The following is a 27,837-nucleotide window of genomic DNA, read 5'->3' on the forward strand; positions in this document are numbered from 1 at the left end:
CACAGAGAGCACGACTGCAAATGTTGAGCGGATCTCCAACAGGGGCCTTAACTACTCAACACTATGTTAGCTCTGTCAGGTCAAGTTCAACCCATGGCTGGCTAACTGAAGCTCTACAATCAACTTTCCAGCCTTTGAAATGTAATTTCTAAACCAGAACAGAATTTGCATAAAAGAGCAACATCACTGTATATTTCCACTAAGTAATATGTAATGTGAAAATTTTATTTAAAATGTATAAAGAACATTTTAAATGTGTCACAGAGATGCCATTCAACTAGCTGCAAAAATGCCCAAGACAAAAATATTGCAGATGATTGTGTGTCCATGTTTGGTGAAAAGTGAATCTACACTTTTTTCAGTGGTTACTAAATCAGACATCATGCTCTGCCGAGCCCTTCTTCCTATATGAAAACCCCCAAAATTGAAAAGCTATCACCGTCCTAATACTTTCTGACTGGCTTGAAGGGATCGCTCTGTGTCTGTGGCAGTCTAAAATAATCCAGAGGCCAAAAGCATAACATAAAAATGGAGTGCTGCGCTAGCAAAAATGAACAAAGATGGACTCTCTGTCACAAAGCCAGAGCTATATTCACTGTCTTCGGCAGTATATCATGGTGCTAATTAAAAACCTTCTCAAGACCATTATGCATGTTTCATTCAGGAAGACTAAATGATGGCTGTCCAGATGACAAGCTTGGATGTCAATCAACCGAAAAGAGGAAATTATTCGATGGGCTGGAGTTAACGATCATCTCCATTAGCGATCAATCGCTTGGTCTTTGAAATGTCAGAAGGTACTGAACACGTCCATCATGATTTCTGACACTCCACAGAGGTTTCTTCTAATCCAGTGTTTTGTCAGTCCAAAACGCCAGGAAGTATAACATGATATTGGTTTAATATCTACAATTTCCAGCTCTTTTTGCACTCTGTGAACATTCATAAAATAAACTATGATTATAAAGCTGTAGTTTATTAAAGCAATTGGGACCCAAACTGTGTTGTCAGAGCACCGATGAAGTGATGAAGATACCATGGATTGAGGCGCAGCCGCTCTGTGTTCAACTGGCTGTGTCTGGTGGGTGAGTGAAGAAGAGGGGGAGAGGGAGGGGAGAAAGAGCAGCGCAGCAGCGGGCAAGCCACCAGCCCTGAAACACAGAAATTAAGGCGAACTTTAGCTTGCGAAGCGGAATGATAATAATGTACTTTTAGGACATGGGAGTTCGCACGGAACAACCTGGATTTCGGCGATAAGGCTGCGTCGCCCGTGGACTTTATCCAAGACGGCTAGAAACTCCCGCGGAAAGAAAACAACAACAACACTGGGAAAAGACGGGTTACACACAACAAAAAAACAACACTCCCAGACAAGTGGTCTGCCTTCTGCCGAGAGAGGGGAGGGGAGGGGGTGGGAAGCCGTGCTAAATGAACAGGAAATGTTGGTGAATTTATACTCTATTTGAATTGTACACGTTAATTGCCAGACAGTGTTGCTGTGTGAACTTTAAACTCAGGAAACAATGAAGACATAGCGAGCAAGAACTCATCAAGTGTCTCGAGGCAGCTAGCCATCCCGCTAGCGCTAGCTTGGCTATCTCGTAGCGAGCGAATGCGAGGTGACGCTAACGCCCGCTAGTGCGGCCAACTGAGCTAAGTTAGCTTGTCTGCTAACGCTAGCTGGCTAGCATAACGCGTTTTGAAAAACTTTTGGTGTTGTTGTTTTGCAGGAGCGTAAACACTGAAGGAGTTTTGTAAGAGCCGAGGGGAAGGGCAGGTTCCCGTCTGGACTTCCCCGCAGCTACACGTTGCCCTAGTATGATGGCTACGGAGGTCAGCAGTGAGGATGCGGGCTTGGTCACGACAGGGACAGGGGTGGCAAGCGCAGGAGGCCCGGACACGGCCCCTTTCACCTACCAGCCCAAGCCGAGCCGAGTGCGAGTCCCTGATTTGGGGCAACCACCGGCACCAAACCTGCGCCAAAACTGGAACCCTTTTTCGGGCTCACTTCCCGAAATGACTTCGACCCACCCCCTTCCTGGTGGGGATATGGCCGGGCCAGGGCTTTCCGCAGCAGGGAGTGGCGGAGCAGGAGGTGGACATCCAGTCGCACAGGGAACAAGTTCAGGGACCGTCGCGGGCGGCATTTGCTATTCTCCCACTTCGGAGGGTCCAGGTAGTCGGATTTCCCCCACACCCACAGGCCCGGATGGACCCACCGACTTCCCCCCACTGCCACCACCGCCTCCTCCCCCTCCAGGTTGCGGGGTGCCCCCCGGGGGCACCGTGGATGAGAGCGACATGCAGGATGGACCGGAATACGAGGAAGAAGAAGTGGTCTTCCCACTGTCTGCACCTCCTACGAACCAGTAAGTACTTCAATTAAATCTGGGTCATTTATACTTGGAAACCAGCATCCTGTACTACTTGTTGTGTCCACTTCCTTCCTGCTGTAATACATGTGAAGTCTGAATTTGACCCCTGCAGGAGTAACAGTGTCACCTATCATCAGTTCTAATCATTCAATAATCCCAATTAAACCAGACTGATTAACTTCTGTGTCTTACATTCTCAAACTTAAAAAGAAGAAATATACTCGTATACTCTGATTGATTTGAACTGGCAGCAGAAAGTGAAATTTGATCATGCATTTAGTTGTTGTTTGACCCCATTCAAAAAGCAGCCAACAGTATTGAAGACTGTGCATTCTTTTACGATCATCAACATCATGAGCCTTGACATGAAAAGTAAAGCATTGAGAGTAAGCATGCCAATTTCAAGCAGTATTACCATGAAGGGAAGGTTAGAGGAGGAAGCTCAAGTAAACTGAGTTGACTTCCAGGTGACTTACTTTACTTTTAAAGTACCTTTCACCCACACCCACAGAGAGAATCCACATGCAGACTCCACAAAGAAACAGAAAGTCCACTGAACCCAGGACCTTCTTACTGTGAGGCGACCACACCACACCAACTTCCCGCCGCGTCTTGGTGCTGTAATAACCTAACTATGTTCACCCCCTCCCACACACACACACACACCTTTTGTTTTAGCCTCATTAGAGACCTGCTGAGCGTTGTCATTTTGGGCCCTCTTACTGTAAGATGTGACTGGACCTGCAGTGTGGATTCAGCTCTTCTTATCGGAGCCCCACTTTATCTCAACTACAGAATACAGAGGAAGGCAAGCATTTCCCAGGTCTTGCTTGTACCGATAATGAACCCCTAAGTGCAACAACAACGGAATCCAATATCTTACATATAATACTACTGTGGAAGTAGTTGTTTTTGCCAAAAAAGACTTATTTACACGTTTGGTCTTGAATTGCAGTTTATCACCCTGCAGGGTGGCCAGTGAGACAGTGGGGGGGTTGTCACTTGTGCATGGATGACATTTTTTATTTTTTTTGGTCCATCTTGTTTCACAATGAGTGTCTTGTAGTCAAATATTTATCTGTTACATTCAGTAACACACATAACTTTACATTCTTGTGAGAGTCCAAATGAATCTACTCGCTCTCTTTCTTACCTAATCTGAGATACTTTACTCAACTTAGTTGTGAAAGGCTCATACGCAACACAATCCTTGTTTCTATATTGTGGTTTTGTTGAATTGCTTGTAGTGGTGAAGGAAGTTGGACCACTCTTTTTTTTGTTTGTAGTTAGTAGTTTGCTCTTTGCCAATATGTGTTTTGGAAGTGTACAATGAAGTTCATGTGAGGCCTTCAATCTGCTGAAGGACAGTGAAAAAATATACCACGCGCTTCTGGTGGACTACAACATTCATTCTTTCTGGCTTAATTTTCGCAATCGGCAACTAGTTTTCTATTATAAGAGAATTACTTGCACCAAACATCCGATCAAAAACTATTTGGGTCAATTGCTGCGTGTTTGCACAGTTATGCGTGTGCTCATCATGAGAACACTTGCCAACAGCGATATGAGCGAGGCCAGACGCAGGCTCCCCCATGAGCCAGGCACATAGCCTTCATTCCTTCTCTTCGGCAGTAGTCATACGGTGCTGCCATCGCCTCGTGAAGACGACCCAGATATGGCGAGGGTCTGTCCGTCCTTCAGTGATTGTCACTGATCCACTGTGATATACGGGCTGACATTCTGATCTTTTGTCACTGTGTCATCAGATGAGGCCCAATTTAATGTTTAGGGAATATTCAGGCAAATGTGTCATAGGCATGGTGGAAAATGTATGACATGAAATTAACTTAACATGAATCACATGAACAAATACATACATTTTGTTGCTGTGGTGAATATTTATCTTTTAATCTGCCTATAACAGTGGCAAACAAACCACTTGCAGTAACGGTTGTTTTATTCACATCTGACTACCCTGAGTGTTGCTGAGTTTCCCCTGTCCCTTCAGCTGGGTTGCTATCAGTGTAATCAGGCTCCAAGACTGATCTTATATTCCTTTTGAGTTATGTTCGTAGTCTGCAAAGTACATGTTGTAAAAGTGATGGTGGAAAACTTCCACACCGTTGGAAGTGGTCCCACTGTGTGTTGCACAGTGACAGTGAAAGCTAATCTTGGCACATCAGCAGAGTGAAACATTTAAAAACAACCAAACATAAAAAGTGGTAGTCCCAATCATTCACACTTCTGTGCAGCAGTCATTAATTCATAAACAGTGGCTGCAGCAATGTGTAAGAATTCCACTCTGATGGTAAGTTAACCAAGAGACAATAGTGAAGATGTCAGGTGGCCCAGACAGAGTGCCTTAGAAACCTCTGCCCCAGAGCATGAGCTTAAACAAACTGAATGTTGGGAAATTAGTTGTTGATTTTGAGTTTCCACGAAGATTAGTGCGGATTTAAAAAGTATAAAGGTTTCCCCGGGAAGGCGGTGGTAAGTGGATGAAGGGGGGGGGGGGGGGGAACAGGGAAACGATGGATTTGAAGAACAGTGGCTGTGTGATTGAGTTAAGCACTTGGCTGCGGACACGTCTCTCTAACTGCAGTGCTAATTGAGTAGCCACACTACCTAATGGCCCATTGTTGAGGGAGGCCGAAAAACAGTGGAATCTGAAACCGCACAAGGACCATATCACATAGCTTAACAAGGATATTTCCATAGAGCCAAAACATTTCTGCTCTTTAATAACAAAACATGGTTTTATTAATGGATTTGGATCAGTTATTGCTCAATTTTGATGACTGGCTGAGGTCAGACATTTGTATTAAGCCTTTCATTCCCTATTATACAAAAGTTCAGCTTGTATGGAACTGTAGTTGCATCTTCATGCACAACTAAACGATGCACTTTTTTTACTTGACCCCATTGATTGAAATACCAGTTGATAAGGCAAAGCCTATGGTTTCAATGAATTTTCATTTTGTCACGCAACGTCCTGTCGTGCCCTTCTAATACCCACACTGGCCTGCCTTTTCTCTCCCACATCCTGTTTTCCAGACTCCCAAGCCACTCATTGTGGCCTTAACAGGATCTTCAAAAGCGTTTCAGTCGTGTTTGACAATACCTAGGATTCTTTTGAATGAGTCCACATTGCTTGGGTGTGCTGAATAATCCAGGTTAGTGTTATGCACCATAGCAACAGGAAGGCTTCCTGCACAACAAGTGAAATAACATATTTTAAACAAGAGCAGCCACATAACAACATGACAGCTATTGTTGCATGTCTCCATTTTATTGAGATGCACAGTCTGACCGTCTCGCGGATGTTGGTCTAGGTTTCATTGTATTCTGTTTGACAGGAAGTGAGACCGTAGGTTGTTTTCACACGTAACCTGTTTGATTAGTTCGAAATAAAGTGGTTGCTTTCCCCGGGTTGTACGGTTCGTTTAGTCTGGTGTGATAGCTGTCAATCAAACTGTGGCACTAACCACACAAACAAACCCCGACAGTGTGACGAGGTCAGGATGATGTACATTTAAGGCATGCACATGAGCTTGTTTGGTTCTGTAAAAAACGTGCTGGTGTTCCACTTGGTGTTCTGTCATTTCATTAGTTTCATTAAAAAGTGTGACAGCCAGCCCACGATCACCACCTCATACATGCCCGCCACATAACCCACCTCAAACCCTTGCGCTACCATGGTAACCTGCTCTCCCCCTCTCAATTTGAATACTTATTTGTCGTTTACAACCTAACTTTTTTTTTTATAGATTGGTGCCTAGAAAAGCATACATGCATATATTACCAAAGTTCTGCCAATAAAAACTTTATTTTACACGGCTATAGTTGATCTTAAACTTCGTTGGAAATTTTTGTCCCACATGTGTACCAAATATACACGTTAAATAATGTATTTAACTGCCGTTAATTCTGTTAGTTGCCAGAATTTTGTTTCCCCTTTTGGGTCCCGATAATGCAGGACCCACAATCATCAAGTTGCCTGTCATTCTGCATAAGCTTCCTTAGTCCTCTTGGCTTGTTTTTAAAAGAGCACGGCTCAGCAGAAAATCGGACCAGAACTAAAACTCATCTAGAATTTATTTTATTTGGTTTGGACTAAATTAAAGGACTACAGGTTTTGAAGTATCGTTGAATTCTAATAGCAGAGGGTCAAAAGCCTGAGAGTATTGTACGGGTAAGATGACAGTGAAGCCTATTATAACTGATGTAATGGTGTTCTTTCACGGACGCTGATTCACAGCAGGAAAGCCGAGATGTCTGCTTTGGTCCCTGTGTGTCTGGCTCTGTGCTAAAATGACGATGGCGTTCAGGCACAGCGAGCTGGGCGATGAGTGGGTGGCCCTTTCGCCTCTCTCCATATGTACATACAATGAGTAGATGGTGAAGGGATAACAATTTACATTGCAGTTATTTTGCTGCTTGATTGGTGCATGAACCCATACTGTTTTTGCATTAAGAACTCATTTACTAAAAGAATACTCGGTGTGGAGTTAAAACCAGTGTGAAAAGTGAGGATGCGGTTAACGTGCGTTTAATCTAAGCATCGTTAAAGCCAGGTGTGTATGAAGTTCTCTTTAAGGTCAGAGGCTTGTGGTATCTGTTTCCACTGACGCCTCTGCTTATTTGAGTGATCACGGGCAGCACATAAATATGCATTCATGTGGTGAGATGCCACTCCCTACCCTCTCCGGCCCGCTGCTTTAAAAACCAATAGGCGACATGCTCATGATGCGTGGCTTTATGAGAGAGAGGAAGAGGGGAGGGTAAGAGCAAGAGATCGCCAGAGAAGGATACATTTGGAGCAAACGCACCCGGACCAGTTTGCTTCAGTTTTTGAAAAAATCCAATTCTTCAGAAGGATAACGCAACAATGGTCCTATAATGATAATGGTCTTCCAGTTATCCTCAAATGACATATCTTCCCTACATTCATCTGTGTCCTGGCGTTCGTTTTACCCCCACGGATTATGTGCATCGACACAGATGACTCCACCAAGAGAGCAGCAGGGTCACGTTGTGATGCCTCGTACGGATTTTGACCTCACTCTGCTCTGCTTTCCACGTTGGAGCTCGCCGGTGTTTGCTGGCCAGCAGTATCGGTGGAGTGGGTTTTCCTTGTGAGACCACAGGAGACGCGAGGGAGATGCAGCAGAGAGCAAACTCGGCGTAAGTGGGGCATCATGCCCCCCCCCCCCCCCCCCCCGCAACTGCAACCCTGCTTCCCCAACAATGGGAATGGTTGGGCCCGAAAGTGCTAATCTTAATGAAGTTAGTAATACCATTTTAAAAGGGAACGTGTGTTGTTAATTTTATGCAGAGGACTATTATAAGTGCTATGCGAGCCATCTGTTAACATCTGACATTCCTGACTGTCCCTAATGTTTTCCTCAGATGTATGTTAAATAATAAACAATAATAATGGCAAAATGTGCCTTGTTTGTCTGATAATACAGTTCACAGATCTGACAGATGAGTCTCATGCTAAAATGTGTAACCACATAGAAGTAGGTGAGACTAATTAATGTAGTGGTTCTGTTTAGAATTATCATTGCAGCTTTTACAAAGCATTAAATTTATGTGTAGAAAACAAGTTGTACTCCATGCCCATTTTTAAGAAGCCAGCAGCTGCACAGAGCAGCATTGCTAATGCATTGTAATGCAACGTTTAATTTATTTTGAAACTGAGGAGGCCTGACAGGATGTCTGTGGAGATGTTTAAGTACAGCTGCATCCATTGAGTGAGGGAAGAAGATGAAGAAAAGAGACATGAGCCAAAGGGGAAAAAAAGAGTTCATAAAGGAGCTTAACGAGGGACAAGCGGACTGACAGAGAAATAACGTCCAACTCACTCAAGTCACAGCGCTCGGCCCCAGTAGTCTGATTGTAGTCTCATTGTAGTCTGATCCGAGTCCATCAAACCAAAATGAGTTTTGTTCTATCATGCAGTAACAGTAAAGCAGTACACAAATAGGAAGCTCTTTGTTCACCTGAAATGTTAATGTTGGTATTCATTGTAATTTAAAAAAATGAATACGTAATGCTCATTTAAATCATTAAGTACTACCCAAAAGACTCAAGTCATGCTTGAATGAGTTCTGTCCTTAAACTATTATGTGTTGTGCTCGTTTGGTGCACAAACGTTTCAGAGGACTCGTTATTGCTTAAACGTCTTTTTACCCTAGAATGACACAACTTGCACACAATTAATTTATTTCTGTTCTCTTTCCATTCATGTTATTGTCAGTAATTATCCCCTTTATCGTTGTCATTAGTAATTCTTTCTGAGGGAAGTATACAACATACTTAAGCAGGCAGTCGTCAGGAGTGCGGTCTGAAACACATTAATGATGTAAGCAATGTGAACAGCTGATGGTCTTTGGCCTGCAGTTTATTAATGATGCTACATTTATGTTGCTTTATACAAATTTCCTTTTTTATTAGTTTTTACAGAGATAAACGTTTTTCTATTTAATTAAAACATAACTTAAATACATGCACGGTATGTTATCACATATTTTCTTTTCTGCAGTTAAGACACACATTAGACTGTTAATCTATATAACTCAATACTACTATTGTATATCTATTATAAATTATGAAATGTTATCTTTACAGTATTTTTATTCTTTAACTTGGGTGTCATTCTTTGCCTCTGCCTTCGTGGTGCCACAGGTTGTTCTCTCCATATCAAAAGCTTTAAACTTTGAGTAAACTCACAGTGACTGTTTAAGTGGCTCAACACAACAGGCCTAATCTACAAAGTAAATCAGTCCTGTCTCATCAGGATTCTTGGGATGCAATTCCTTAAGGCATTCTTAAATTAAATTATTGTGTATATTGTACACACAATAATTCATGCTGCGGTGCTTGCTGGAGCCGAAGTGCTATGTTCTGGCGTCTTTCCCAAGCTGCCTAAGCTTGGGCATGTTCAATATCCGCAGCAGAGGAGAAATATTGTGCTTTTCAAAATGACACATGCCTACAAGTTAACTTACAAGCCACTTTGCGTGCAGGAACTGCATTGCCTGTAGTGCTTGTCTCCCACTGAAGTGACTAAATGGGTGTCTGTTGTGAAAGGGATGTATTTGTTACTATGGAAAAACACCACATTATGGCCTGCATGCGAAATGCCTCTGTTGCACGCATTAATACCCATCCATCTGTTTCAGTATAGCTGTTGTTGACTTTTACTTAACTGTCTTCAGAGAGACCTCATCCCGAGCTGAGCGTCCGTAGAGAAGAGAGGCAGCACGTCGCCGTGCCGCTCGCTGTTCATGTACTGACACGCCGGAGCATTCCTCAGGCTGACAGTAGCGCTGCGTTCTTTCACCGCTGTCAGGGCTCATGCTCATAATAGCCTGTCGCAACACCCTTCCTGCCTTTTTTTTACATCCCATAATGGATGGTATAATATAGGAATGTAATACTCAAATGTAAAACTTCCGCGAACCTGAACTAAGTAGCTTTTTCCGCAAATGTATAGGTGTGATGTACAGTGCAAAGAGAAATGCACAGAAATAGTAAATACAAGTTTAAAACGCCATATTATATTATTATTTTGATCAGATTCTTACCTGATCTTATGTCACTAGCACTTTAGAGGTGACAGTTATATGTATTTTAAATTAAATCAACCAAGCTATGTAAATTAGTGTTGCAAAACAACAAATCCATAGGTTTGAGTTTTTGATGGCAGTATGGAAAAGTGCACAGCTCTAAAGACAAGGCAGAATACAATAGGTATCAACTATTTTGTTAAACCAACAAAAAAACAACAAAGCAAGCCTTGTCCTGTCCTTAAACCAGTGGAGAGATTGTGCTTAATATGGATTATCCCTAGTGGATTAAAACACATTTGGGAGGATGTCGAATGACCTCAAAATATCTCTTTCTCTGTTTGAGGCTCGTGGTGAAAACGGGTTTCAGTAATTAAAGGATGCTAACGAGCTGTTATTAGTTTCATAAGTTTAACAGTAAAGTATGGAAGGGGAAAATGTACAGAGATCTGCCCGACCCCTGATCAAAGGCCTTTGATGTGGCTGTCAAATCCACCACACACAGATCCATCAGAAGTGGGTTCTAGAGTTCAAGGTCCATCCTGATCCATGCCGGCTCATATCTCACCGCTCTGCTGCTTGCTGGCATGACAACAGAATTGTGGCCAGTGTTATTTTTTTACAACTTTTTTTAATGTCATTTTATACAGAGTTTAACAAAACATAATTTGTATGTTTTGGTGGGAGTATGAACTTAAATATAATGCCTTATTGACTCCAACCTCGCCTGTCTTCCTTTTCTGTGTTAGTTTTTAGGTCTCCATCACTTGTTTCCCCCTGATCTCCCAGGCCTCTGAGGGCTGATAGGTGCTACTCTCCTCTTCTATGCTCTTATCACCCAAAGGCCCCTCACAGACCCTTAACTCTCCCCTCCAGCTCAACAAACCTTTCCCAGCATACTCTTAATAGCAGACTTCACCAGGTATTTCTTAGCGAGCAGGGACTTTACCTCCCCTGATCCATATGGGATTCCTTTAGGTCTCCTGTGAAAAGAGCTACTGCAACACCCAATTCATCTCCTCGCCGCTGGATGTTTCTTTTCCAGTTCGAGAGACGCCATTGGCCTGAATTTAGAAAAGCCTGTTAATTTTTTACACCTGCTGGCGAGGCCCAGTCAAGTTCAGCCTCACCTGCTAAAATTTTAACCAGTGTTGTTCCTGAGGCTTCTGTTTAATTCATAAAGCAGCAGCTTTTAATGGTCTGCTGGAAAAGTGAAATAGAATTTATTAAAGAATACTTGACCCAAGCTCAATGCTCTCAAGGTTGAATGTGTGTGTGTGTGTCTTCATGTCTAAGACATCAGATAAGCTGATGGAAGTTTTGATTTAAAAAAAAACTAATAAGAACTCAAAATACTGTGTTGTTCTATTTTGTTTGAAACGATGTGGGATCTGTATCCTGTTTTTTCATCAAACGTATTCTGGTGTGTTGGGCTTTCAAACAAATCTCATCAACTTATTATTTTGACCTCAGGAGGTTATTGTTTGTATTTCCACAATTGTAATAGTTTTAAGTAGGTTCTTTTATCTTTATTTCGATACATTTAACAGAAATGACTTTGGAACGAATGTTGTTTAAATGCATATGGAAATATGGATCATTTATATTGCTACTATACATTTTTTATCAACAAAGCTCTCACTGTAGTTTGAACTGACACACCGTCTGCCACCCTTCCTAATGCTTTCCTTCCTCATCTTTCCATCTCAGGTGGTACCATGGCAAGCTAGACCGAACCATTGCTGAGGAGCGGCTGCGCCAGGCCCGGAACCCCGGCAGCTACCTCATCAGGGAGAGCGACCGCCGGCCCGGTTCCTTTGTCCTGTCTTTCCTCAGCGTGACCAATGGGGTCAACCATTTCAGGTATGAAAGAGTGCATGCGGCGAGCAGAAACAAAGTAATCTCACTGAGGCCCAGGTTGAATCCGCTTCGACGCTCTGTGCCTTTTTAGGAAGAACGGGTGTAGCTAAACTTGAGCTGAGGGGGCCTACACTATGCTGACAAAGTCTTTGTCCAATTAACACACATTTCTTGCCAGTGCTGATGTAATTTACTGGGAAACCAAAAGGATAAGACACTGAAGGATCCTAGAAGTGGCTTCTGTGTTTACCATTCAGACCAGAGATAAGCACATACCTTGTATCTCAGAGCTCTGTGTAGGAAGTTTGAATTGTGTGATCTGGCATCTCTATTTTCTATAGAGCCCCTTCTAGAAGGTGAACTATAACACTAAGCCGGCAGCAGGCCACCTAAGTAGAGGATTAGGATAGGGGAAGTACAGAAGTATTGCATTACATGCTAACCAAAAGGGCCGATAGACACGAATATGAACATATATCGGAGGTCAGCTGATGCTGAATTGAAAATGTTTAGGTTTGAAGTGGTTTCTGGTGCTGTTGTAGACCACCTCAGCCCATTTGAGACATTCAGACAATGTTTTATAGTCTGTGTCCTGACTTCTGTGCGTGGGCAGACCAATAATGAAGAAGTTGAGTGCAGAAGCACACTTCTGTAAACAACACTTTGGGGTATTTAAGAACTTCAAAAATGATGCTCCTTTTCAACGGAGTACATACACACCATTACGGTTGTAGTTTAAAATGCATATCTTTAGCACCCAAAACAAAGGAGTTTAAAAGTAAGTAAGAAAAGTAAGTTTTATCTCTTTGTGTGGACTGGGTGAGTTTCTGAAGGGAAGGAACGTTTTTTGCAACTTTGAGGAGGCCAATGGACAGAAAGCGGGGGACTTTCCATTTGTTATCAAATGTACACAAAGAAAACATTAAACAAAAGCATATATGTTCTGCAGTACGACCGTGACTTAAACCCCCCGGCAGAGCTACTACAGTAAAGGAAATTACTACCGTATTTTCGCGACTATAAGGCGCACTGGATTATAAGGCGCACCTTCAATGAATCACCGATTTTAGAACTGGTTTCCTATATAGGGCGCACCGGATTATAAGGCGCATAGAATAGAAGATACTGCAGTAAAAGGTTTGACTGGGGTTGCGTTATGCATCCACTAGATCGGGCTGTGCTAAATCAAACGTTATTAAGCGTTCACTCCCATGGTAACGTTGTTCAAACGTTAATGTGGATATTAACAATATCTCTGAACCTCCAACTTTCGTTCTTGATTAATGAAAACATTCTTGGCAAATGCTTTCGTGCATCTTGCACCGAGAGGCAGCGCTGGAACAGACGGTGGACCGTCAGCTCGATCCCGAGATCCAACTACGAGCTTTAATATACGCTGTTGGAGCTGAAATTACCGCGGCTGCTGGCACCAGACTTTCCCTCCAATGGATCCTCGTTAACCAGTATGGATCAACCAATTGATCCATATATATGGCGCTCCGGATTATAAGGCGCACTGTCGTTTTATGAGAAAAAAAAAAGGATTTTAATTGTGCCTTATAGTCGCGAAAATACGGTACATTTATTGAAGCTTTTATATAATTGACTGTTTTTTTAAGTGGTCATTTTAAAGTAAATTTGATGTGTATGTTACAAAGAGCGAGCAAGAACCTTGTAAGGAAGTTTAAAAATAAAGCTTTCCATAGATGTCTAAGTATACAGAGGAAACCCTGTGAGTATCAAACACAACTTAGTATTATTATTAGAAGAGTCCCGTAATTCCCATAATCGTATTTTGTCTACTTGGTGAAAGGGTTTCTTTTAGATCCATAAGCATGCTTCGAGTAGAGTAACATTTTTCTACAGGTAGCCCTCCAGGTTTTAGCATTCCGTTGTATGCGTTAATTCCCACTGTAAGCACATACCGACTTAATATGGGCCTGTGATAAAAGTCCTTCACTGGCACCTATCTATACAGTACATTGTGCAGTTTCTGCTAAACTGTCATTTCATCAAATGCTTTAGCATTTCCTGATAGCACTATACTGCACTTGCACCTGTTGGTTCAAATATATGTTCTTTAAAAAGGTTTTTGTCCTTTCGGAGACATTTCGTCTGCAAAGTGCAAATCTCTAATGATAACAATGACCTCATCTACTTGATTACCGTAGATTTAGTTTAAAGGCATGAAGTCATTAATGCTGGTAAAAGGCAGCCCTTTTGTAATGGAACAGTGAACTTAAGGTAAATGGTATGATCTACACTTTTAAAGGTCAATGTCCTTAGATCGTGCACGCAGCAAATGAGTAATCACACAAGTGCATTTGTTATAAAGGATCCACTCGATTGATGAGCAGAGATTTAGGATTAGTGGCCATGGAATGGGATATGGTTTAGAGCAGTACTTTTATCATAGCATAGTAATAGTCGGATGGCTGGATTCTAAGGGTCAGCCTCAATCTCTCTCTCACTGTCTGAAACCCTTCTACTATCACATTACTATTTTCAGACATCTTCAAAGATCATGCTATAGTTTACTTTGATGTTTTATCTTGAAGCTCATACGTGAAATATTCCATCTGATGAAAAACCTGGTTGCAGCCAGTGTTCGTAGATATTTCCCTTTCCATTAAGACGAAGTAGAACATGTCCTATGTTCTTCACTGCCTGTTTTTACAAACAACTTTGGCTTCTTTTATCCTTGTTTTGCCTTCTCTCAACAGGATAATCGCCATGTGTGGGGACTATTACATTGGTGGGCGGCGGTTCTCTTCTCTATCGGACCTGATCGGTTACTACAGCTATGTGTCTTGTCTGCTAAAAGAAGAGAAACTGCTCTCGCCAGTGGCGCCCCCTGAGGTAAGACCGACCCCGTGCCTTGGAGTGTTTATTGTAATACTGCATGTTAAAGTGCAATTCTAGTATATTTCAATTTTGAGGCTTTTCCCTGCCAATTCTAGTATGTTTTTTTTAAATGATTATTGCAAAATACACGTTGCGTAAATAATGTGAGGTACTCCCACTCGGATAATTCTATAACATTTGAGCTGAAATTGCATGTTATTAAATATTTCCTGCATCTTGCATTTCCTGCATCCCACATTTGTTTCTCTTCTGAAATTGTGTTTTAAAATTGTGTTTCAGCATCTTTTTAGATATTACTACTTGCTTGCCTGAAAAAGTGCTTCTTGCTGCTTAAAATTGACTTTTATAAAGAAAACCCCCCAAAAGAATGTGTGTATATACACATGTTAAATGCATGAAATAACAAAAGGTATGCAAACTTATCCTAATCCCAAGAAATGTTCTCCTCCAAAAGCAGTTTAATTTAATCTAATTTAAATGTTGGTTGAAAGATGACAGGAAGATCTTTATCTCTTTGTGGTAACTGGAAGTCAGTCGTGATTCCTTTAATCAGCCACTTTTCAATTTTCAAGGGAGTGTTTTGTAGTTTCCCCTTTTAACTTTTTCTTTCGGAAAGTATAAACAGCTGTTTAAGGCAATACTCAAGCTAATACTAATTAGATTTCTTTTTTTAGTGGAGTGCGGTATCTCCCAGAGGGACCTGTAGTAGAACACTTTGTGGAGTAATTGGAGGATTTAACATGGATGTGTTTTTTGAAGGTCACAGCTGAGAAAGAGTTTCTGCTTTGTGTGCATGTTTCCACAGCCTGTGGAGGACAGGAGGAGAGTCAGAGCCATACTTCCATACACCAAAGTGCCAGATACTGATGAGATCAGGTAAGGCTCTGTTTGGAACTATTCACCTCCCTTGTGTAATACTTGTATGCTAAAATGTTCATATCCATCCAGTCACTTACAAATGCTTTCATAATTATGTTCTCCAATCTCTGAGACCCAGACAATCCCTGATGATCCCCTGGGCTTAAAACATTTTACTTTGATTGTATTGCTCCCTAAGCAGCGCAGTATTCCTTTTAGTGTTTTTTTTTGGTGAGGGGGGGTGGGGTTGTCACAGGCAGCCTGGAAAGCACATCATCTGATTGTTATTGAAAAACAGTCTTGCCCCTGCCATTAAAGTGCACTAAGCACACTTACTGATGATCCCAGCTGTCCCTGATTACCTAAATCTGATGAACATCTGCCTGAAGTCTGCCTCAGCCATAAGTCTGTCTGGGGGTACGGTCCCTAGCCTGTTTTTGGGCCTCTGCTCCGAAAATGGCATACCCGCGCTAAGAGGTAGAATTACTCTGCATATAGTGAAAGTAGTTCCAGAGTTTTGAGTTTTCTAATGTGTACATATCAGTTTATATGTTACTGGTAAAGAAATAAATTATAGCCTGAAAATACATTTTTGCATAACAAAAACATAGTTGTGTTTGGAGCATTTTCCAACGGATAAGTGTAGATTGTACGACTCTAATGTTTCAAACGGTGTGAAGGATTCATATATTCGTTTGTGACGACTACCTTATAATCCTGTTCAAATTTGGCTCGGTTTTGTACCCTTTAGGGAAATTCTCAGAAAACAAGTGTGTTGGTAGTGCTTTGATGTAACCATGGACAGTAAACAGACAGCATACAATATTCAGATTTAAAAGCCTGCAAAGGATGTGTTAGAGAATGTTGCCTCATTATAACATACGTTTTTATAGTGTTTATTTTTGCCTTATTTGAACAATCTGATGAATGTTCCCTAATGCCCATTTTGACTTTCTTGTATCGTCAGCTTTCTGAAAGGGGACATGTTTATTGTTCACAATGAACTGGATGATGGCTGGATGTGGGTCACCAATGTTCGCACAGAAGAGCAGGGCCTCATTGTGGAGGATCTAGTGGAGGAGGTGGTGAGTACAGCACAAGATATCACAACTCTATATACCTTTACTCATTAAAGACAATTGTATGGAATAAATACATGCATTACCATAGCAACCAAAGGTGGTGATGAAAGCAGTCAATATACAGCAAAACAGTCCATGTCTCAAAAACTGCCCTCACCGGCCCATCACTCGGTGTCTTACCGATTTCGGTTTCTGATATTTTTCAGGGACGGGAGGAGGATCCGCATGAGGGAAAAGCGTGAGTTGTGTTGCTTTCTATTCACAATGTAAAGGTTCAAATTCCCACTTTTCTCATTAGAAGCAAGTGGATTAGTCTTATTAGTCAACAGGATATTATCTACCCCAGTCAGCTAAGCCTCTTTGTCTGTAAGAATGGCCTGAGAGCATATTATGCACACTGAGTCACTACCAGCAATATCCTGTCATAATAATAAAATTGTATTGGCGATTCCCTGAACAGCTGGTATCACGGAAAGATCACCAAGCAAGAGGCCTACAACCTGCTGATGACAGGTAGCATTCCTCTTTGCCTTTTGTTATTAATCACTAGCTATGATGCCTTCAATTTGTGACAAATAAGCTATGAACCTATATGTACATTTGTTAGAATACTTTGCTGAGCATGCACAAAACCCTTTTCTCTTTGTCACTGTATCTGATTCGGATTCTTTCACCACCTCTCATTTCATAGTTGGACAGGTGTGCAGTTTCCTTGTCCGACCATCGGACAACACACCTGGCGACTACTCCCTCTTTTTTCGCACCAATGAAAACATCCAAAGGTTTAAGATCTCCCCCACTCCCAACAATCAGTACATGATGGGGGGGAGGTACTACAACAGGTGAGTTTGGCGATGTCTCTGCCTTCAGCAGCTGTCACAACATCTTCAAAGCTAATTGTAGCATTTTTGAAGTTGTAGCTGGCGTCAAGTGTCTTTTGACTTCCAAACCCTGACATACTGGATCTTGTTTTGCTGGCAGTGTTGATGACATCATCGACCATTACAAGAAAGAACAGATCGTTGAGGGCTACAATCTGAAAGAGCCAGTGTCCGTGCAGGTAGGTGCAAATGTAGCCCGTTGGACGATATGTTTGACTTTGTTTGCCAGTGTCACTGAACTGAAGATATTCTGAAGAAAATATATTGCATCCAACATTTTCCTGTTTGCTTTCCTCAAAATCTAGAAAATTTAATTTCTCCCTCAGCATATATATCGCTTCATTTAAGGTTACGTAATTTGCCCCACCTCAATGGAAATTATGTGATAGTTGTGTGATGGCTTATTCTGCTTTTTGGTTTTACTGTAGCACCAGGAACAAGTTCTTAGCGACACAGTGGATGGGAGAGAAATTTATAACACTATCAGACGGAAAACAAAAGACGCTTTCTACAAAAACATAGTGAAGAAAGGCTACCTCCAGTTCAACAAAGGTATGTATGACATCTGACTTAGTAAGGACTCTGAGTAGCCCTGAATACTAACTCCCCTTTTACCTTGTGTTCTTCTCAATCTGGATCTAAAACTATAATTGTTAAAACCTTTGAATGATTCCTGTCACTGTCAGGAAAAGGCAAAAGATGGAAGAACCTTTACTTCATCCTGGAGGGTAACGACGCCCAACTCATCTACTTTGAGAGCGAAAAGAGAGCCACCAAACCCAAAGGGCTTATCGACCTCAGTGTGTGCTCTGTGTATGGTGTGCATGACAGTCTTTTTGGCAGGTGAGATGTTTTAAACATTTGCTTTGGTCTGATTCAGCTCCGAATGCCCAGCCGCCCGGGCACCACATTTCTTTAACACCATCTTGTACCGGGCAAATAAAAATTCTTCTGTCTTCTGTCTCATTTCTTTCAGGCCACACTGTTTCCAGGTTGTTGTGCAGCACTTTAGTGAGGAACAGTACATATTCTACTTTGCAGGGGAGTCTCCAGAGCAAGCCCAGGTAATGCAAGCACTGATAACTTTCAAAATTCATAATTTTGTCTTCTGTCTCTAAATGACTCAAAAACGGGAACTGTAGAAAACGAGAATACCGTTGCAGCTTGAACTGGTTGTGCATCAGATAGTTGGGTCCAGTGGTAATGAGAAACTCTGTGTGGGTGTGTGGCAAAGAACCGCTGCTTTTTATTTTTTATGAAACCGTGTGGACAGTTTACAGTGTTGGGAGTTGTTCTACAGACGGCGCTCGTGTCCACTGGGCTCCAAATGTTCTGAGCGTGTTCTGTTTTTCTCCAGGATTGGATGAAATGCCTTCACACGTTCTGCAGTAACTTAAGGAAAACTACTCAGCCGACTTCCAACAAAAGGCTTCGACAGGTACACTTTCCATTGACCCTTGTTTGATCATGAGGACAAAGTAGAATCAGTGGATGATAAAATCTATCGAGTCTGTAAAAGCATATTCACCCGAACTTCACCAGCTATTCATTTAAATTTATTACAACTTTCACAACACACACACACATCACACATTTTTTTAATATAGCAAAAGACTAAGTGACCTTTTGTCACACTTTGTCTGCATTCTACTGCCATTGTAAAACAAGTCAATCTTCTTAATGCATTATTTCTCCATTTCGACACATTGTTCAACCTAAATGGTGATTTTTTTAAGGCCTCATGCCTGGAGATCCCTTCTATATATTTTGTTACATGAATAAGCTTTATTTTGACACATCACATACAATACAAGACAGTGACATGTCTCAAGAGGTGCAGGCAAATGTAATTGAGTGTGAATCCATTTATCTCGTAAATAAAGGAAAAATTATCTGTTACTCCTAGGCTATACATGTCTTATTTTCTCTGTAAAAAAATGAAAAATGCTGATCATCTATTACAAACTATTTCATGAAAATCTCATGTGATGATATTTTCAGGTGAGCAGCCTGGTGCTGTATGTGGAGGAGGCCCACAAGCTGCCAGTGAAGTATTTCAACAGCCCCTACTGTAACATCTACCTGAACAGCGTCCAGGTGGCCAAGACCCACCCCCGGGAGGGGCAGAACCCGGTCTTCACTGAAGAGTTCATCTTTGAGTGAGTCTCAATGCACATTTTCCTCCCTTTTTGATTCTTCTACAGCTCTTCAATCCTCTGTATTGTATTGTCCTCACAATTTAAGCAACCCATCTTCTTTCTGTATTTACAGATTTCTAAAATGTGTTGGTCTTTTGTTTCAGTGATCTGTCGAGTGAAATCAACCGATTTGAAATCAGCCTGAGCAACAAAACAAAAAAGAGCAAAGAAAGTGACATCTGTAAGTGTGTGTGTGTGTGTGGAACCATACCCAAATATGATCACTGTAAGTTTCTGCATTCATCTTATGTCGTTATTTGTTATTCCATGCCTCTCTCACTCTCTCTCACACACACACACACACAGTGTTCATGCGTTGCCAGCTGAACCGTCTGCAGAAGGGGCAGATGATCGATGAGTGGTTCCCTCTCAGTTCCCACGTGCCTCTGAAGGGCATCGAGCCCGGCTCTCTACGTGTACGTGCCCGCTACTCCATGGAGAAGATCATGCCTGAAGAGGAGTACAGCGAGTTCAAAGAGGTCTGAACCGCGGAGAAGTGGCTTGATTTGTGTCCATTGACGACCGGCCTCTCTCCCCTTCACGTGGAAATGACTATGACATCATTGTTGTGTGTCCTTTGCAGATGATCTTGCAGAAAGAGTTCCATGTCATCTACGCTCTGGCCCACGTGTGTGGTCAGGACCGCACTTTACTGGCAAGCCTCCTCCTGCGCATCTTCAGACATGAGAAGGCTGAAGCCCCTCTCCTCAGGACACTCAACGACCGAGAGATCAACGTGGAAGGTCGGAGAACGGCACTTTCATTATTAATGCTAAATAAAATGATAATGTATAGGTGTAAATGATCTCTGTAGCTGCGAATCAGTGCCCACACACACACGTCACACGTGCCTGTGCTCTACCACCAGACGAAGCCACAACATTATTCCGAGCGACCACACTGGCCAGCACCCTGATGGAGCAGTACATGAAGGCCACGGCCACGCCCTTTGTCCACCACGCTCTCAAAGACACCATCCTCAAGATTATGGAGAGCAAGCAGTCGTGCGAGGTAAAGACCTACAAATGATCTCCGTGCGAGTCACTGTGCCGGCCTTTAGGTGCAAATCTTAACCTTCCGTGATTAGCGTGGTGGTGCGTGAGCATAATGAGGATGACATTTTTTGAATAAGAAATATAAAAAAAGCATTTACTAGTAGCTAACGCAGGCTAACCCAACACACCCAATTTACAACATGTAATGTACGTTACTGTCTTTTTATTATATTATGGTTCACAATCATGTTTGGTGAATTTGAACGCCTGGAACGCCTTCGTCATTTGTGTTTCTTACCTCCCTCCGTTTTTGCTTTGAAGCTGAACCCTTCAAAACTGGAAAAAAATGAGGACGTGAACCTGAACCTGGCTCATCTCCTCAACATCCTGTCTGAACTGGTGGAGAAGATCTTCATGGCTGCTGAGATTCTGCCACCGTAAGTATGAACCCACACATGCTCACATGGTGTTGTCTTGTGGACAGATCATTCAAACGCAAAGGTCTAATGAACCAAAAGTAAGCAGTCTTTTTTCTTTTTTTTGCGAGCTATTCAGGACTTTGAGGTTCATCTATGGCTGTCTGCAGAAGTCGGTGCAGGAGAAATGGCCGACTAACACCACCATGAGGACGAGAGTTGTAAGGTAACCAAAAATGATCCATTTTGCAAACACTTCTTTTCCGAGTTAAAAAGTACCCATATTAGTTTAGTCTGCGTTAACGGTCTATCAGTAATAAAACGTTTGCATCTTATTTAGTGTTTGTTCTCATTCAGTCTAACGTACTTCATCCATTATTCCTCCAGTGGCTTTGTCTTTCTAAGGCTGATCTGTCCTGCCATCCTCAACCCCAGACTGTTCAACATCATAGCTGGTGAGCATCCGTCAAAACTAGCCAGCTCAACCCCATCCGTTTGCCATGTGATGTTTCAATGTGCGTCTCTTCACGCAGACCCTCCGTCTTCAGCAGCAGGCAGGACCCTCACACTGGTGGCCAAGTCTGTCCAGAACTTGGCCAACCTGGTGGAATTTGGTGCTAAGGTGTGGATTATGTACTAGAACAAATATCAAAAGTGTGACTTATTGTCATTTGCATTTGTAGCATTCATCGTATTAATTACTATCGACTCATTGTACAAATGTTTCCCCATCCTGAAACAGGAACCTTACATGGAGGGTGTGAACCCTTTCATCAAAAACAACAAACATCGGATGATCATGTTTCTGGATGAGTTGGGGGTGAGTCGCCTTCTTTGGGTCTCCTTAACGAAACCCTGCCAGCTGAGCAAACTTCACGAGCTTAGCAAAGTGTCCACTGTGTCCGCAGAATGTCCCCGACCTCCCTGAAACCACAGAGCACTTTAGGACGGATCTCTCCCGGGACCTGGCGGCGCTGCACGAGGTCTGCATCACGCACTCGGGCGAGCTCCGGACGCTGAGCAACGAGAGGGGAGCCCAGCAGGTCAGAGGCCGACCCTTTTGTCTGCTGTCCTGTTTCAGAAGCTTCGTCTAACTCCCGCTTCCCCCCCCCCCCCCTCCCTCCCTCCCCTCCCTCTGCAGCACGTGTTGAAAAAGCTGCTGGCCATCACTGAGCTCCTCCAGCAGAAGCAGGCTCAGTATGCCATGTCCAACAGCAACAGGTAGTACTGCACACCTCATCCTCCCATCCTCCCGTCAAGTCTCCTCCACCAGAGTGCAGCCCAGAGGAGACCCTAGCATGCTCTACCCTCATCACCATGGCAACCCCTCCATCATTTCCTCTTCAAGTTGTCCTGCCCGTCCCCCCCACCTTCCCACATGCCATTTTTTCCCCGTTCACCGCAAGAGAGCTATGAAACAACCGACGCAGTACCTAAAAAGATATTAAAAACCAAAAAGCGACCTGCAGGAGAGCCGGAGGCACCAAACTATTCACAGCGCTGACTCGGGTACAGTTCTTTGCCTTCATCACGAGGGCCAAAGATTCCGATTTTAAGAGATTCTTCGTACCCACAATGTGTTCTGACAGCACAGGTTGCCAAAGTGTACCTCACCTCCCTCCTCAATATGAGGAAACTGACATGAAGAAGCTAGTTCTCTCAGACCCCTTTTCTTGTAACTGGATTATGAGCGATAAAGCTTTTTATACTGCAATTGACTGATTTATTTTAAGGTTGTGACAATATCCTCAAAGTGCTGAAACTAGAATCTGTCTTTTTTTTTTTTTTCCTCTTTGTTTTCTAGATTGAAACAAAGTTTTTCTGAAAAGTATGGTTATTTTATATTAAGAATTCTCTTGCTGGAATCATGAGTATATAAGTGAAATGAGCTGAATTTTTTCCTCTGATTGCATCAGCTATTTTGATTATCTGGTCTTCTTTTGAAACTTCTCAATGCCGGACAAGACTCGTAATCAGAGGAAACCAAGTTAAATGAAAGTGTTTACAGCAGCAACAATTTTGAATAGTACAGATTGTATCAGACATGCACGCACTTATTAAACATTGTTTTGTAAAGTAGATAATGGAGTTGTTCATTGTCCCCTGACAGGAAGATTAACATATGCAAGTATTCAAGTACCATGATTCTCATTCTGTTTAATCTGCAGAAATAAGACACCAAATGTAGAAAAATATCTTTATTCTCACTGCAGAACAAAGGCAAACCAAAGTATTGAATCTGTTTATAAAAAGAAAATATGAAATGTACACTTATGCAAACTGTCTGACTCTCCGTGTATTTTCTGTAACGCAATGGTCTTCCGATCTGGACAGTTCACTACTGGAATAAACTGTTGGTTTACTAGAATAATATCTTTAAATCCCAAACCATTGTGGTAAATGCTCATAGCAAGTCTTCGTCAGTCCATTCCTGCAACCAAACCAACAAGAGTTTTAAAATATGTTCCTTAACAAAGTCAACATAGTAAAGCACGATGCAGTCCCACCTCTTCTGTTAAACGTGGTTCTTTTGCTACGTGACCCTCTTCTTCGTATCCTCTCTTCCGTTTGCTGCAATACAAAAGTAATTTTACTAGTTTAGAAATGGATCTTTGGTCGGATGGTTAACACAAGTCCATATAGGAAAGTCGCAGGGTTTCAACGACATCTTCATGATCACCATTGTGTAGTTGTAGTTCTCCCCACCACCCTCGTCACTTCATTTAGACAAGTTCACCCCATGAATGGACATGTACACACACTCGAAGCATTTGAACTAAGACAAACATTAAGTGGGCCGCTTTCAAACCTGTCCACTTTATTCACTTACAGGACAGAGTGCACCATCATGTCACTGGCTGCTGCCATCCAGGTAATGTGAGTTTTACAGAGCTCTACCTGAGAGTCAAAGTGTGGTAGTCGGACCACTCGACCTGCCAGCCGAAGCGAGTCCTCTTCCCCCTGCCAGCTGCCCCACCGAAGACTTCCAGCAGTTCGTATTTAGAAAGCATGTGGCCTAGATCCCTGGCAGTTCAAATGCTATACGGCTGTTCCCCCCCCGTGGGAAACCACTCGCTGCATATCGGAACACCGTCCTTCCAAAGCCCCTCCCCAAAATGCTCCAGACATGGTGTGTTGAAGTGATGACACTTTGACGAGAAGTTTCGTCGCCTAAGACCTTCAAGAGTTGATTTCCTGCAGTTTCCCTGTTTACGATTTATTGACGTGCGTGGCGCCATGATGGCTGCTACTTTCCTTGGACAAGACTTGCGGCCCAAAGCATTCGAGTAGCGTTTTCTGCCGCCATCAGGGAACTTAAACACAGCGCTTCTCTCCAAGATGACACAAGCCTTAACTCCCTGCACGGCGCCCACGTCACCCGTATTTTCCACGAGGTCTTTCTTCAAACCAGACGACATTGTACGAACTGCCACGTAGCACCGGAACCACTTGTTAGACTTTTATAAGCTGCTTTGTTTGTTGATATTATATACTTAGGCTTGTGTACGATGTAGCTGAACAGCGCTGAAAGCTAGGCTGTAAGTTTGTAGGAGATATCTGTAACCTGTCCTGTGCATGTGTTTATCCTCAATGGATCCTGCTATTGTGTGTGTGGACCTACACATATATATGCTGCTCTAAGGAGCGTCACCTGAACGCCACACCTCCAAGCCTTTGGGTGTAAACAAAAGCTTTTTTGCATTTGCAGTCCCTCTCTTGCTCTCGCAGGAGGCTTTTCAGAACACTCCTGCACCAACTATTTTCATATAGCTTCATCCTGAGAAGTCATGCCATGCACAGATTTATCCACTTCAAAGTCATGAGGGGTCGGCCCTGTGTGCCTCCTGATGACTCAAGCCGCTGCAGAGTCTGAATCTGTGCCTGTCATAGCTCAAGAGTTTACCAAACTGTTTACTGTAGTTGCACTTAATGATACCACGGACCTCACCAACCTCACTAAGTGTTAAAAGACAGCTGGTGACCTCATCAGCGCCACCAATATTTGCTGTGCTACAGAGCACGGATGATGTAGGTGGAAATGTGGTGTGCTGTTGTACTTCCTTTCTGTATTTCATACAGCTGATGATTTGTTCGTTTTTATTTTTCTACCTGATAATGAACCTTGAACCTTTTGCATCTTAGATACGACAACCTGGCTAAAATAAAACTGTTACTATGTAAAACTACAGAAATCTTCAATGGCTTACTTTTACAAAAGGCATCCGATTACAAAAGCATACCAATACCCTACACTATTAGAATTGAAATTAAAAACGTGCAAGATAACACTACAATAGTTCTGTCCTAATATAAAGACTGGATAAAAACACTATTTGGTGTCTCATCTCCACAAAGCTGAACATTCTTAGTTTAAAAATTGCAGTGTATAGTGTGACAATATGTTATTTCTCACTGATCATTGGAAATCTCCCAAAGTAAACACACACAAGTGACTTCATCTCCTTACTTGTTCGAACTGGAAAATTCAGCATGAATCCTTTCCAACTTCTTTTTGCAAGCATTAACATCCTCTGGTTTAGGAAGTTCATACTTCTTCAGGAGAGTTTTCATCCCTGGATAAATAGAAAACATTTCCTTTTACTTTAAACTCAGATAAGACTTCTTTAGTGCTACATACATTGCGGTGAAGCTCAATATCTCCCTCTTGTGGTGTCAAATGAAGGTGCAGCTTACTCACGTCTCATAGAGTCATACAGCTTTGATAGAGTCTCTTTGTCTTCTTTCAGTTGCAGACATTCAGTCAGGTAGCTTGTTAAAAATACAAAGGGAATGTTTTCCTTTACAAACTAATAACTTCTTCAGTCTAATTTCAGTTAGAGTGCTTTGTTTTTTTTCAGGATATCATAACATCCTTTTAATTGACAAACAAATAGTGTAATGTCAAATGATTGTCAAATGTTTTGCTGTTCATTATTACTAATTACTAAATCAAAAATTAGCAGACAAAAAAATTGATTTAACATGAGCACCTCTCCATGCTGAGACCGGCTCGCGAGGCGCTGTTCAGAATAGCTGTTAGAGCAATCTGAGAGGGGGGAAACAGCAGACCTGCGTCCGTCATGGCTGCCTGTGTCAGAAAGTCGTCTGCATTTTTCCTCAGGGATTCTGGGTTTTCCAGCGTGGGGAACCTTGTCTGTTGAATGCAATTTATGAAAAGGATATAATTTGTCTGATAAAGGACAAAACTGTTGACCTACTGAAGGAGCTAGAAATTAGATTACTGGTGCAAGAGTAATATTTGCAGCTCTCCACTGGAGCCGCCCTACCTTGAGGTCGATAAGCAGGCCCTCCATTGGTCTGTAGGGGTTGTGGACCACCAAGTGGAAGTTGAGTTGTTGGATCAGGAGCAGCTCATACTCCAGGATCTGTTCCAGAACCATTTCCTGCCCTGCCGGGGTCTCCTGCAGAAGGTTGCCCACAAACTGGGTGCTGGAAACGTTGAACTCATCCACTTTACAGGACAGGTATGCACAAGTCAGCCTGCAATAGGAAGGCACGGACAGAATTTACATTTACATTTACGTTTTAGTGATTCACGATAAAAATAAACACTCATTCCCAAACCTATGTGTACTCACATAATGATCCTAGGGTGGTACTCCATACTGGAGTTGTTCAGGTAGAATCTTCTGAAGTACATGATGGCTGTACCCTGCACAGGGGACACACATGTAACGTTAGGTCAGACATGCTATAGAACCCGGATGTGGAGCTTTTTTTCCTTTTTTAAATTGTACTGTATACAGTTCTCTTTTCATACGATTGTTCTCACACAGAAGAAAAGAAAGCCTATACATACCACAACAGACTTGGGCATTACAGGTTTGAAGGCATTGCAGAAGTCAACCATCCTCTTTTCATAGTATCGGAATATAACGTCTTCTTCGTGACGTTCCAACAACTTGGACTCACTCACTGCGGGCTTTTTGAGGCGGAGAGGAGGGACGAGAGGAAGTACGCAGTCACACATTCGCCCTTTTGTGCTTATCACGTTACTTTGGGGTATTATTCGTACGTAACGTCCCAACTTACCTTCCCGCTCTCTAGTATCTTGTTACGGAATTTCTGGTTGGCCTCGAACCTCTTCTGCTCAACGTCGTCTTCGCTTTCAAAAATCCAGTATTTTCCCTGTGAGCTTTTGTGGAACATGGCTGCCTGTGCAAGTAAAAGGAGAAAAACAGAACCGTTACATAACATGAGAGGGGAGGTTGACCTGACATTTTCTGGTTTGCACTGGTATCAATTAACATACTTTATTTGTGTAAAAACAGCCTCTTCAATTGCTCGTGAAACTTCCAAATCGCTGTCTGAAAAAAAAACACACCAGCAATAACAATCCGACGTGTGTCGCAACTCCCCTCTGTCACGTCGTCTCCTTCTGATGACGTAAAATTACCGTAATTCATGATACACGGCGCAAAATAAATATTTAACAGTAGGCATTACCCTGATGTCTGCCATGAATCTCAAACTAATAATACAAATTTAAAAATTATATAGTACGAAATTGTATAGTGGTAGAATACTACGTCATATGTATTAAAAGGGGATATTAAAGTATGTTATAAAAGTAAAATGAATGACAGGTTATAGCAGTGGTTCCCAAACTTTTTCTGTGAGAGCCCCCTTTGAGGACAAACATTGTAGTTCGAACACAACAGCATGTTCAGTTCTTATGTCATTTTTGCATTTGTTTTTTGGTTGGTAATGA

At 42.3% G+C, this 27,837-nt stretch overlaps 2 protein-coding genes across 3 annotated transcripts; one reads left to right on the forward strand and one right to left on the reverse strand.

Moving 5' to 3' along the window:
- The first annotated feature begins 1,085 nt into the window (after positions 1-1,085).
- On the forward strand, positions 1,086-25,286 carry LOC119224994 (ras GTPase-activating protein 1-like). 2 transcript variants are annotated; one of them, XM_037482567.2, is made up of 27 exons: positions 1,086-1,619; positions 1,731-2,369; positions 11,660-11,812; positions 14,533-14,668; positions 15,480-15,550; positions 16,500-16,617; positions 16,821-16,852; positions 17,075-17,127; positions 17,306-17,456; positions 17,596-17,674; positions 17,924-18,047; positions 18,182-18,338; positions 18,472-18,559; positions 18,853-18,933; positions 19,497-19,654; positions 19,798-19,874; positions 20,000-20,172; positions 20,277-20,436; positions 20,562-20,704; positions 21,010-21,125; positions 21,244-21,330; positions 21,492-21,559; positions 21,638-21,726; positions 21,847-21,924; positions 22,013-22,147; positions 22,246-22,325; positions 23,937-25,286. In XM_037482567.2, the coding sequence occupies exons 2-27, from the start codon at positions 1,819-1,821 to the stop codon at positions 23,983-23,985; spliced, it is 3,207 nt and encodes a 1,068-aa protein (XP_037338464.2). In that variant the 5' UTR covers positions 1,086-1,619; positions 1,731-1,818; the 3' UTR covers positions 23,986-25,286. The 2 variants fall into 2 exon arrangements, with proteins under 2 accessions (XP_037338464.2, XP_037338463.2); XM_037482566.2 differs by having other exon boundaries at positions 1,086-1,441.
- On the reverse strand, positions 23,330-27,508 carry ccnh (cyclin H). The gene is made up of 10 exons (XM_037482570.2): positions 27,379-27,508; positions 27,159-27,281; positions 26,926-27,048; positions 26,705-26,778; positions 26,393-26,606; positions 26,096-26,259; positions 25,804-25,874; positions 25,573-25,678; positions 23,612-23,675; positions 23,330-23,535 (listed from the first exon to the last, which is right to left on the reverse strand). Exons 2-10 carry the CDS (start codon positions 27,273-27,275, stop codon positions 23,509-23,511), a joined length of 960 nt encoding a protein of 319 aa, XP_037338467.1. The 5' UTR covers positions 27,276-27,281; positions 27,379-27,508; the 3' UTR covers positions 23,330-23,508.
- Between the last annotated feature and the right edge of the window lie 329 nt (positions 27,509-27,837).

This window comes from Pungitius pungitius, chromosome 5, assembly GCF_949316345.1.
Source record: "Pungitius pungitius chromosome 5, fPunPun2.1, whole genome shotgun sequence".
Lineage (NCBI taxonomy): Eukaryota > Metazoa > Chordata > Actinopteri > Perciformes > Gasterosteidae > Pungitius > Pungitius pungitius.

Excerpts from the sequence above, each read along its gene's own strand:
- LOC119224994 (XM_037482567.2), top strand. The coding sequence starts at position 1,819 with ATGATGGCTACGGAGGTCAGCAGTGAGGATGCGGGCTTGGTCACGACA. Across the intron at positions 19,655-19,797 it reads ACTGAAGAGTTCATCTTTGA|TGATCTGTCGAGTGAAATCA; the intron begins GTGAGTCTCAAT and ends CTTTTGTTTCAG. Across the intron at positions 22,326-23,936 it reads GCCATGTCCAACAGCAACAG|GACAGAGTGCACCATCATGT; the intron begins GTAGTACTGCAC and ends ATTCACTTACAG.
- ccnh (XM_037482570.2), bottom strand. The coding sequence starts at position 27,275 with ATGTTCCACAAAAGCTCACAGGGAAAATACTGGATTTTTGAAAGCGAA. Across the intron at positions 27,049-27,158 it reads AGATACTAGAGAGCGGGAAG|CCCGCAGTGAGTGAGTCCAA; the intron begins GTAAGTTGGGAC and ends CGCCTCAAAAAG. Across the intron at positions 26,260-26,392 it reads GCCTGCTTATCGACCTCAAG|ACAAGGTTCCCCACGCTGGA; the intron begins GTAGGGCGGCTC and ends TGCATTCAACAG.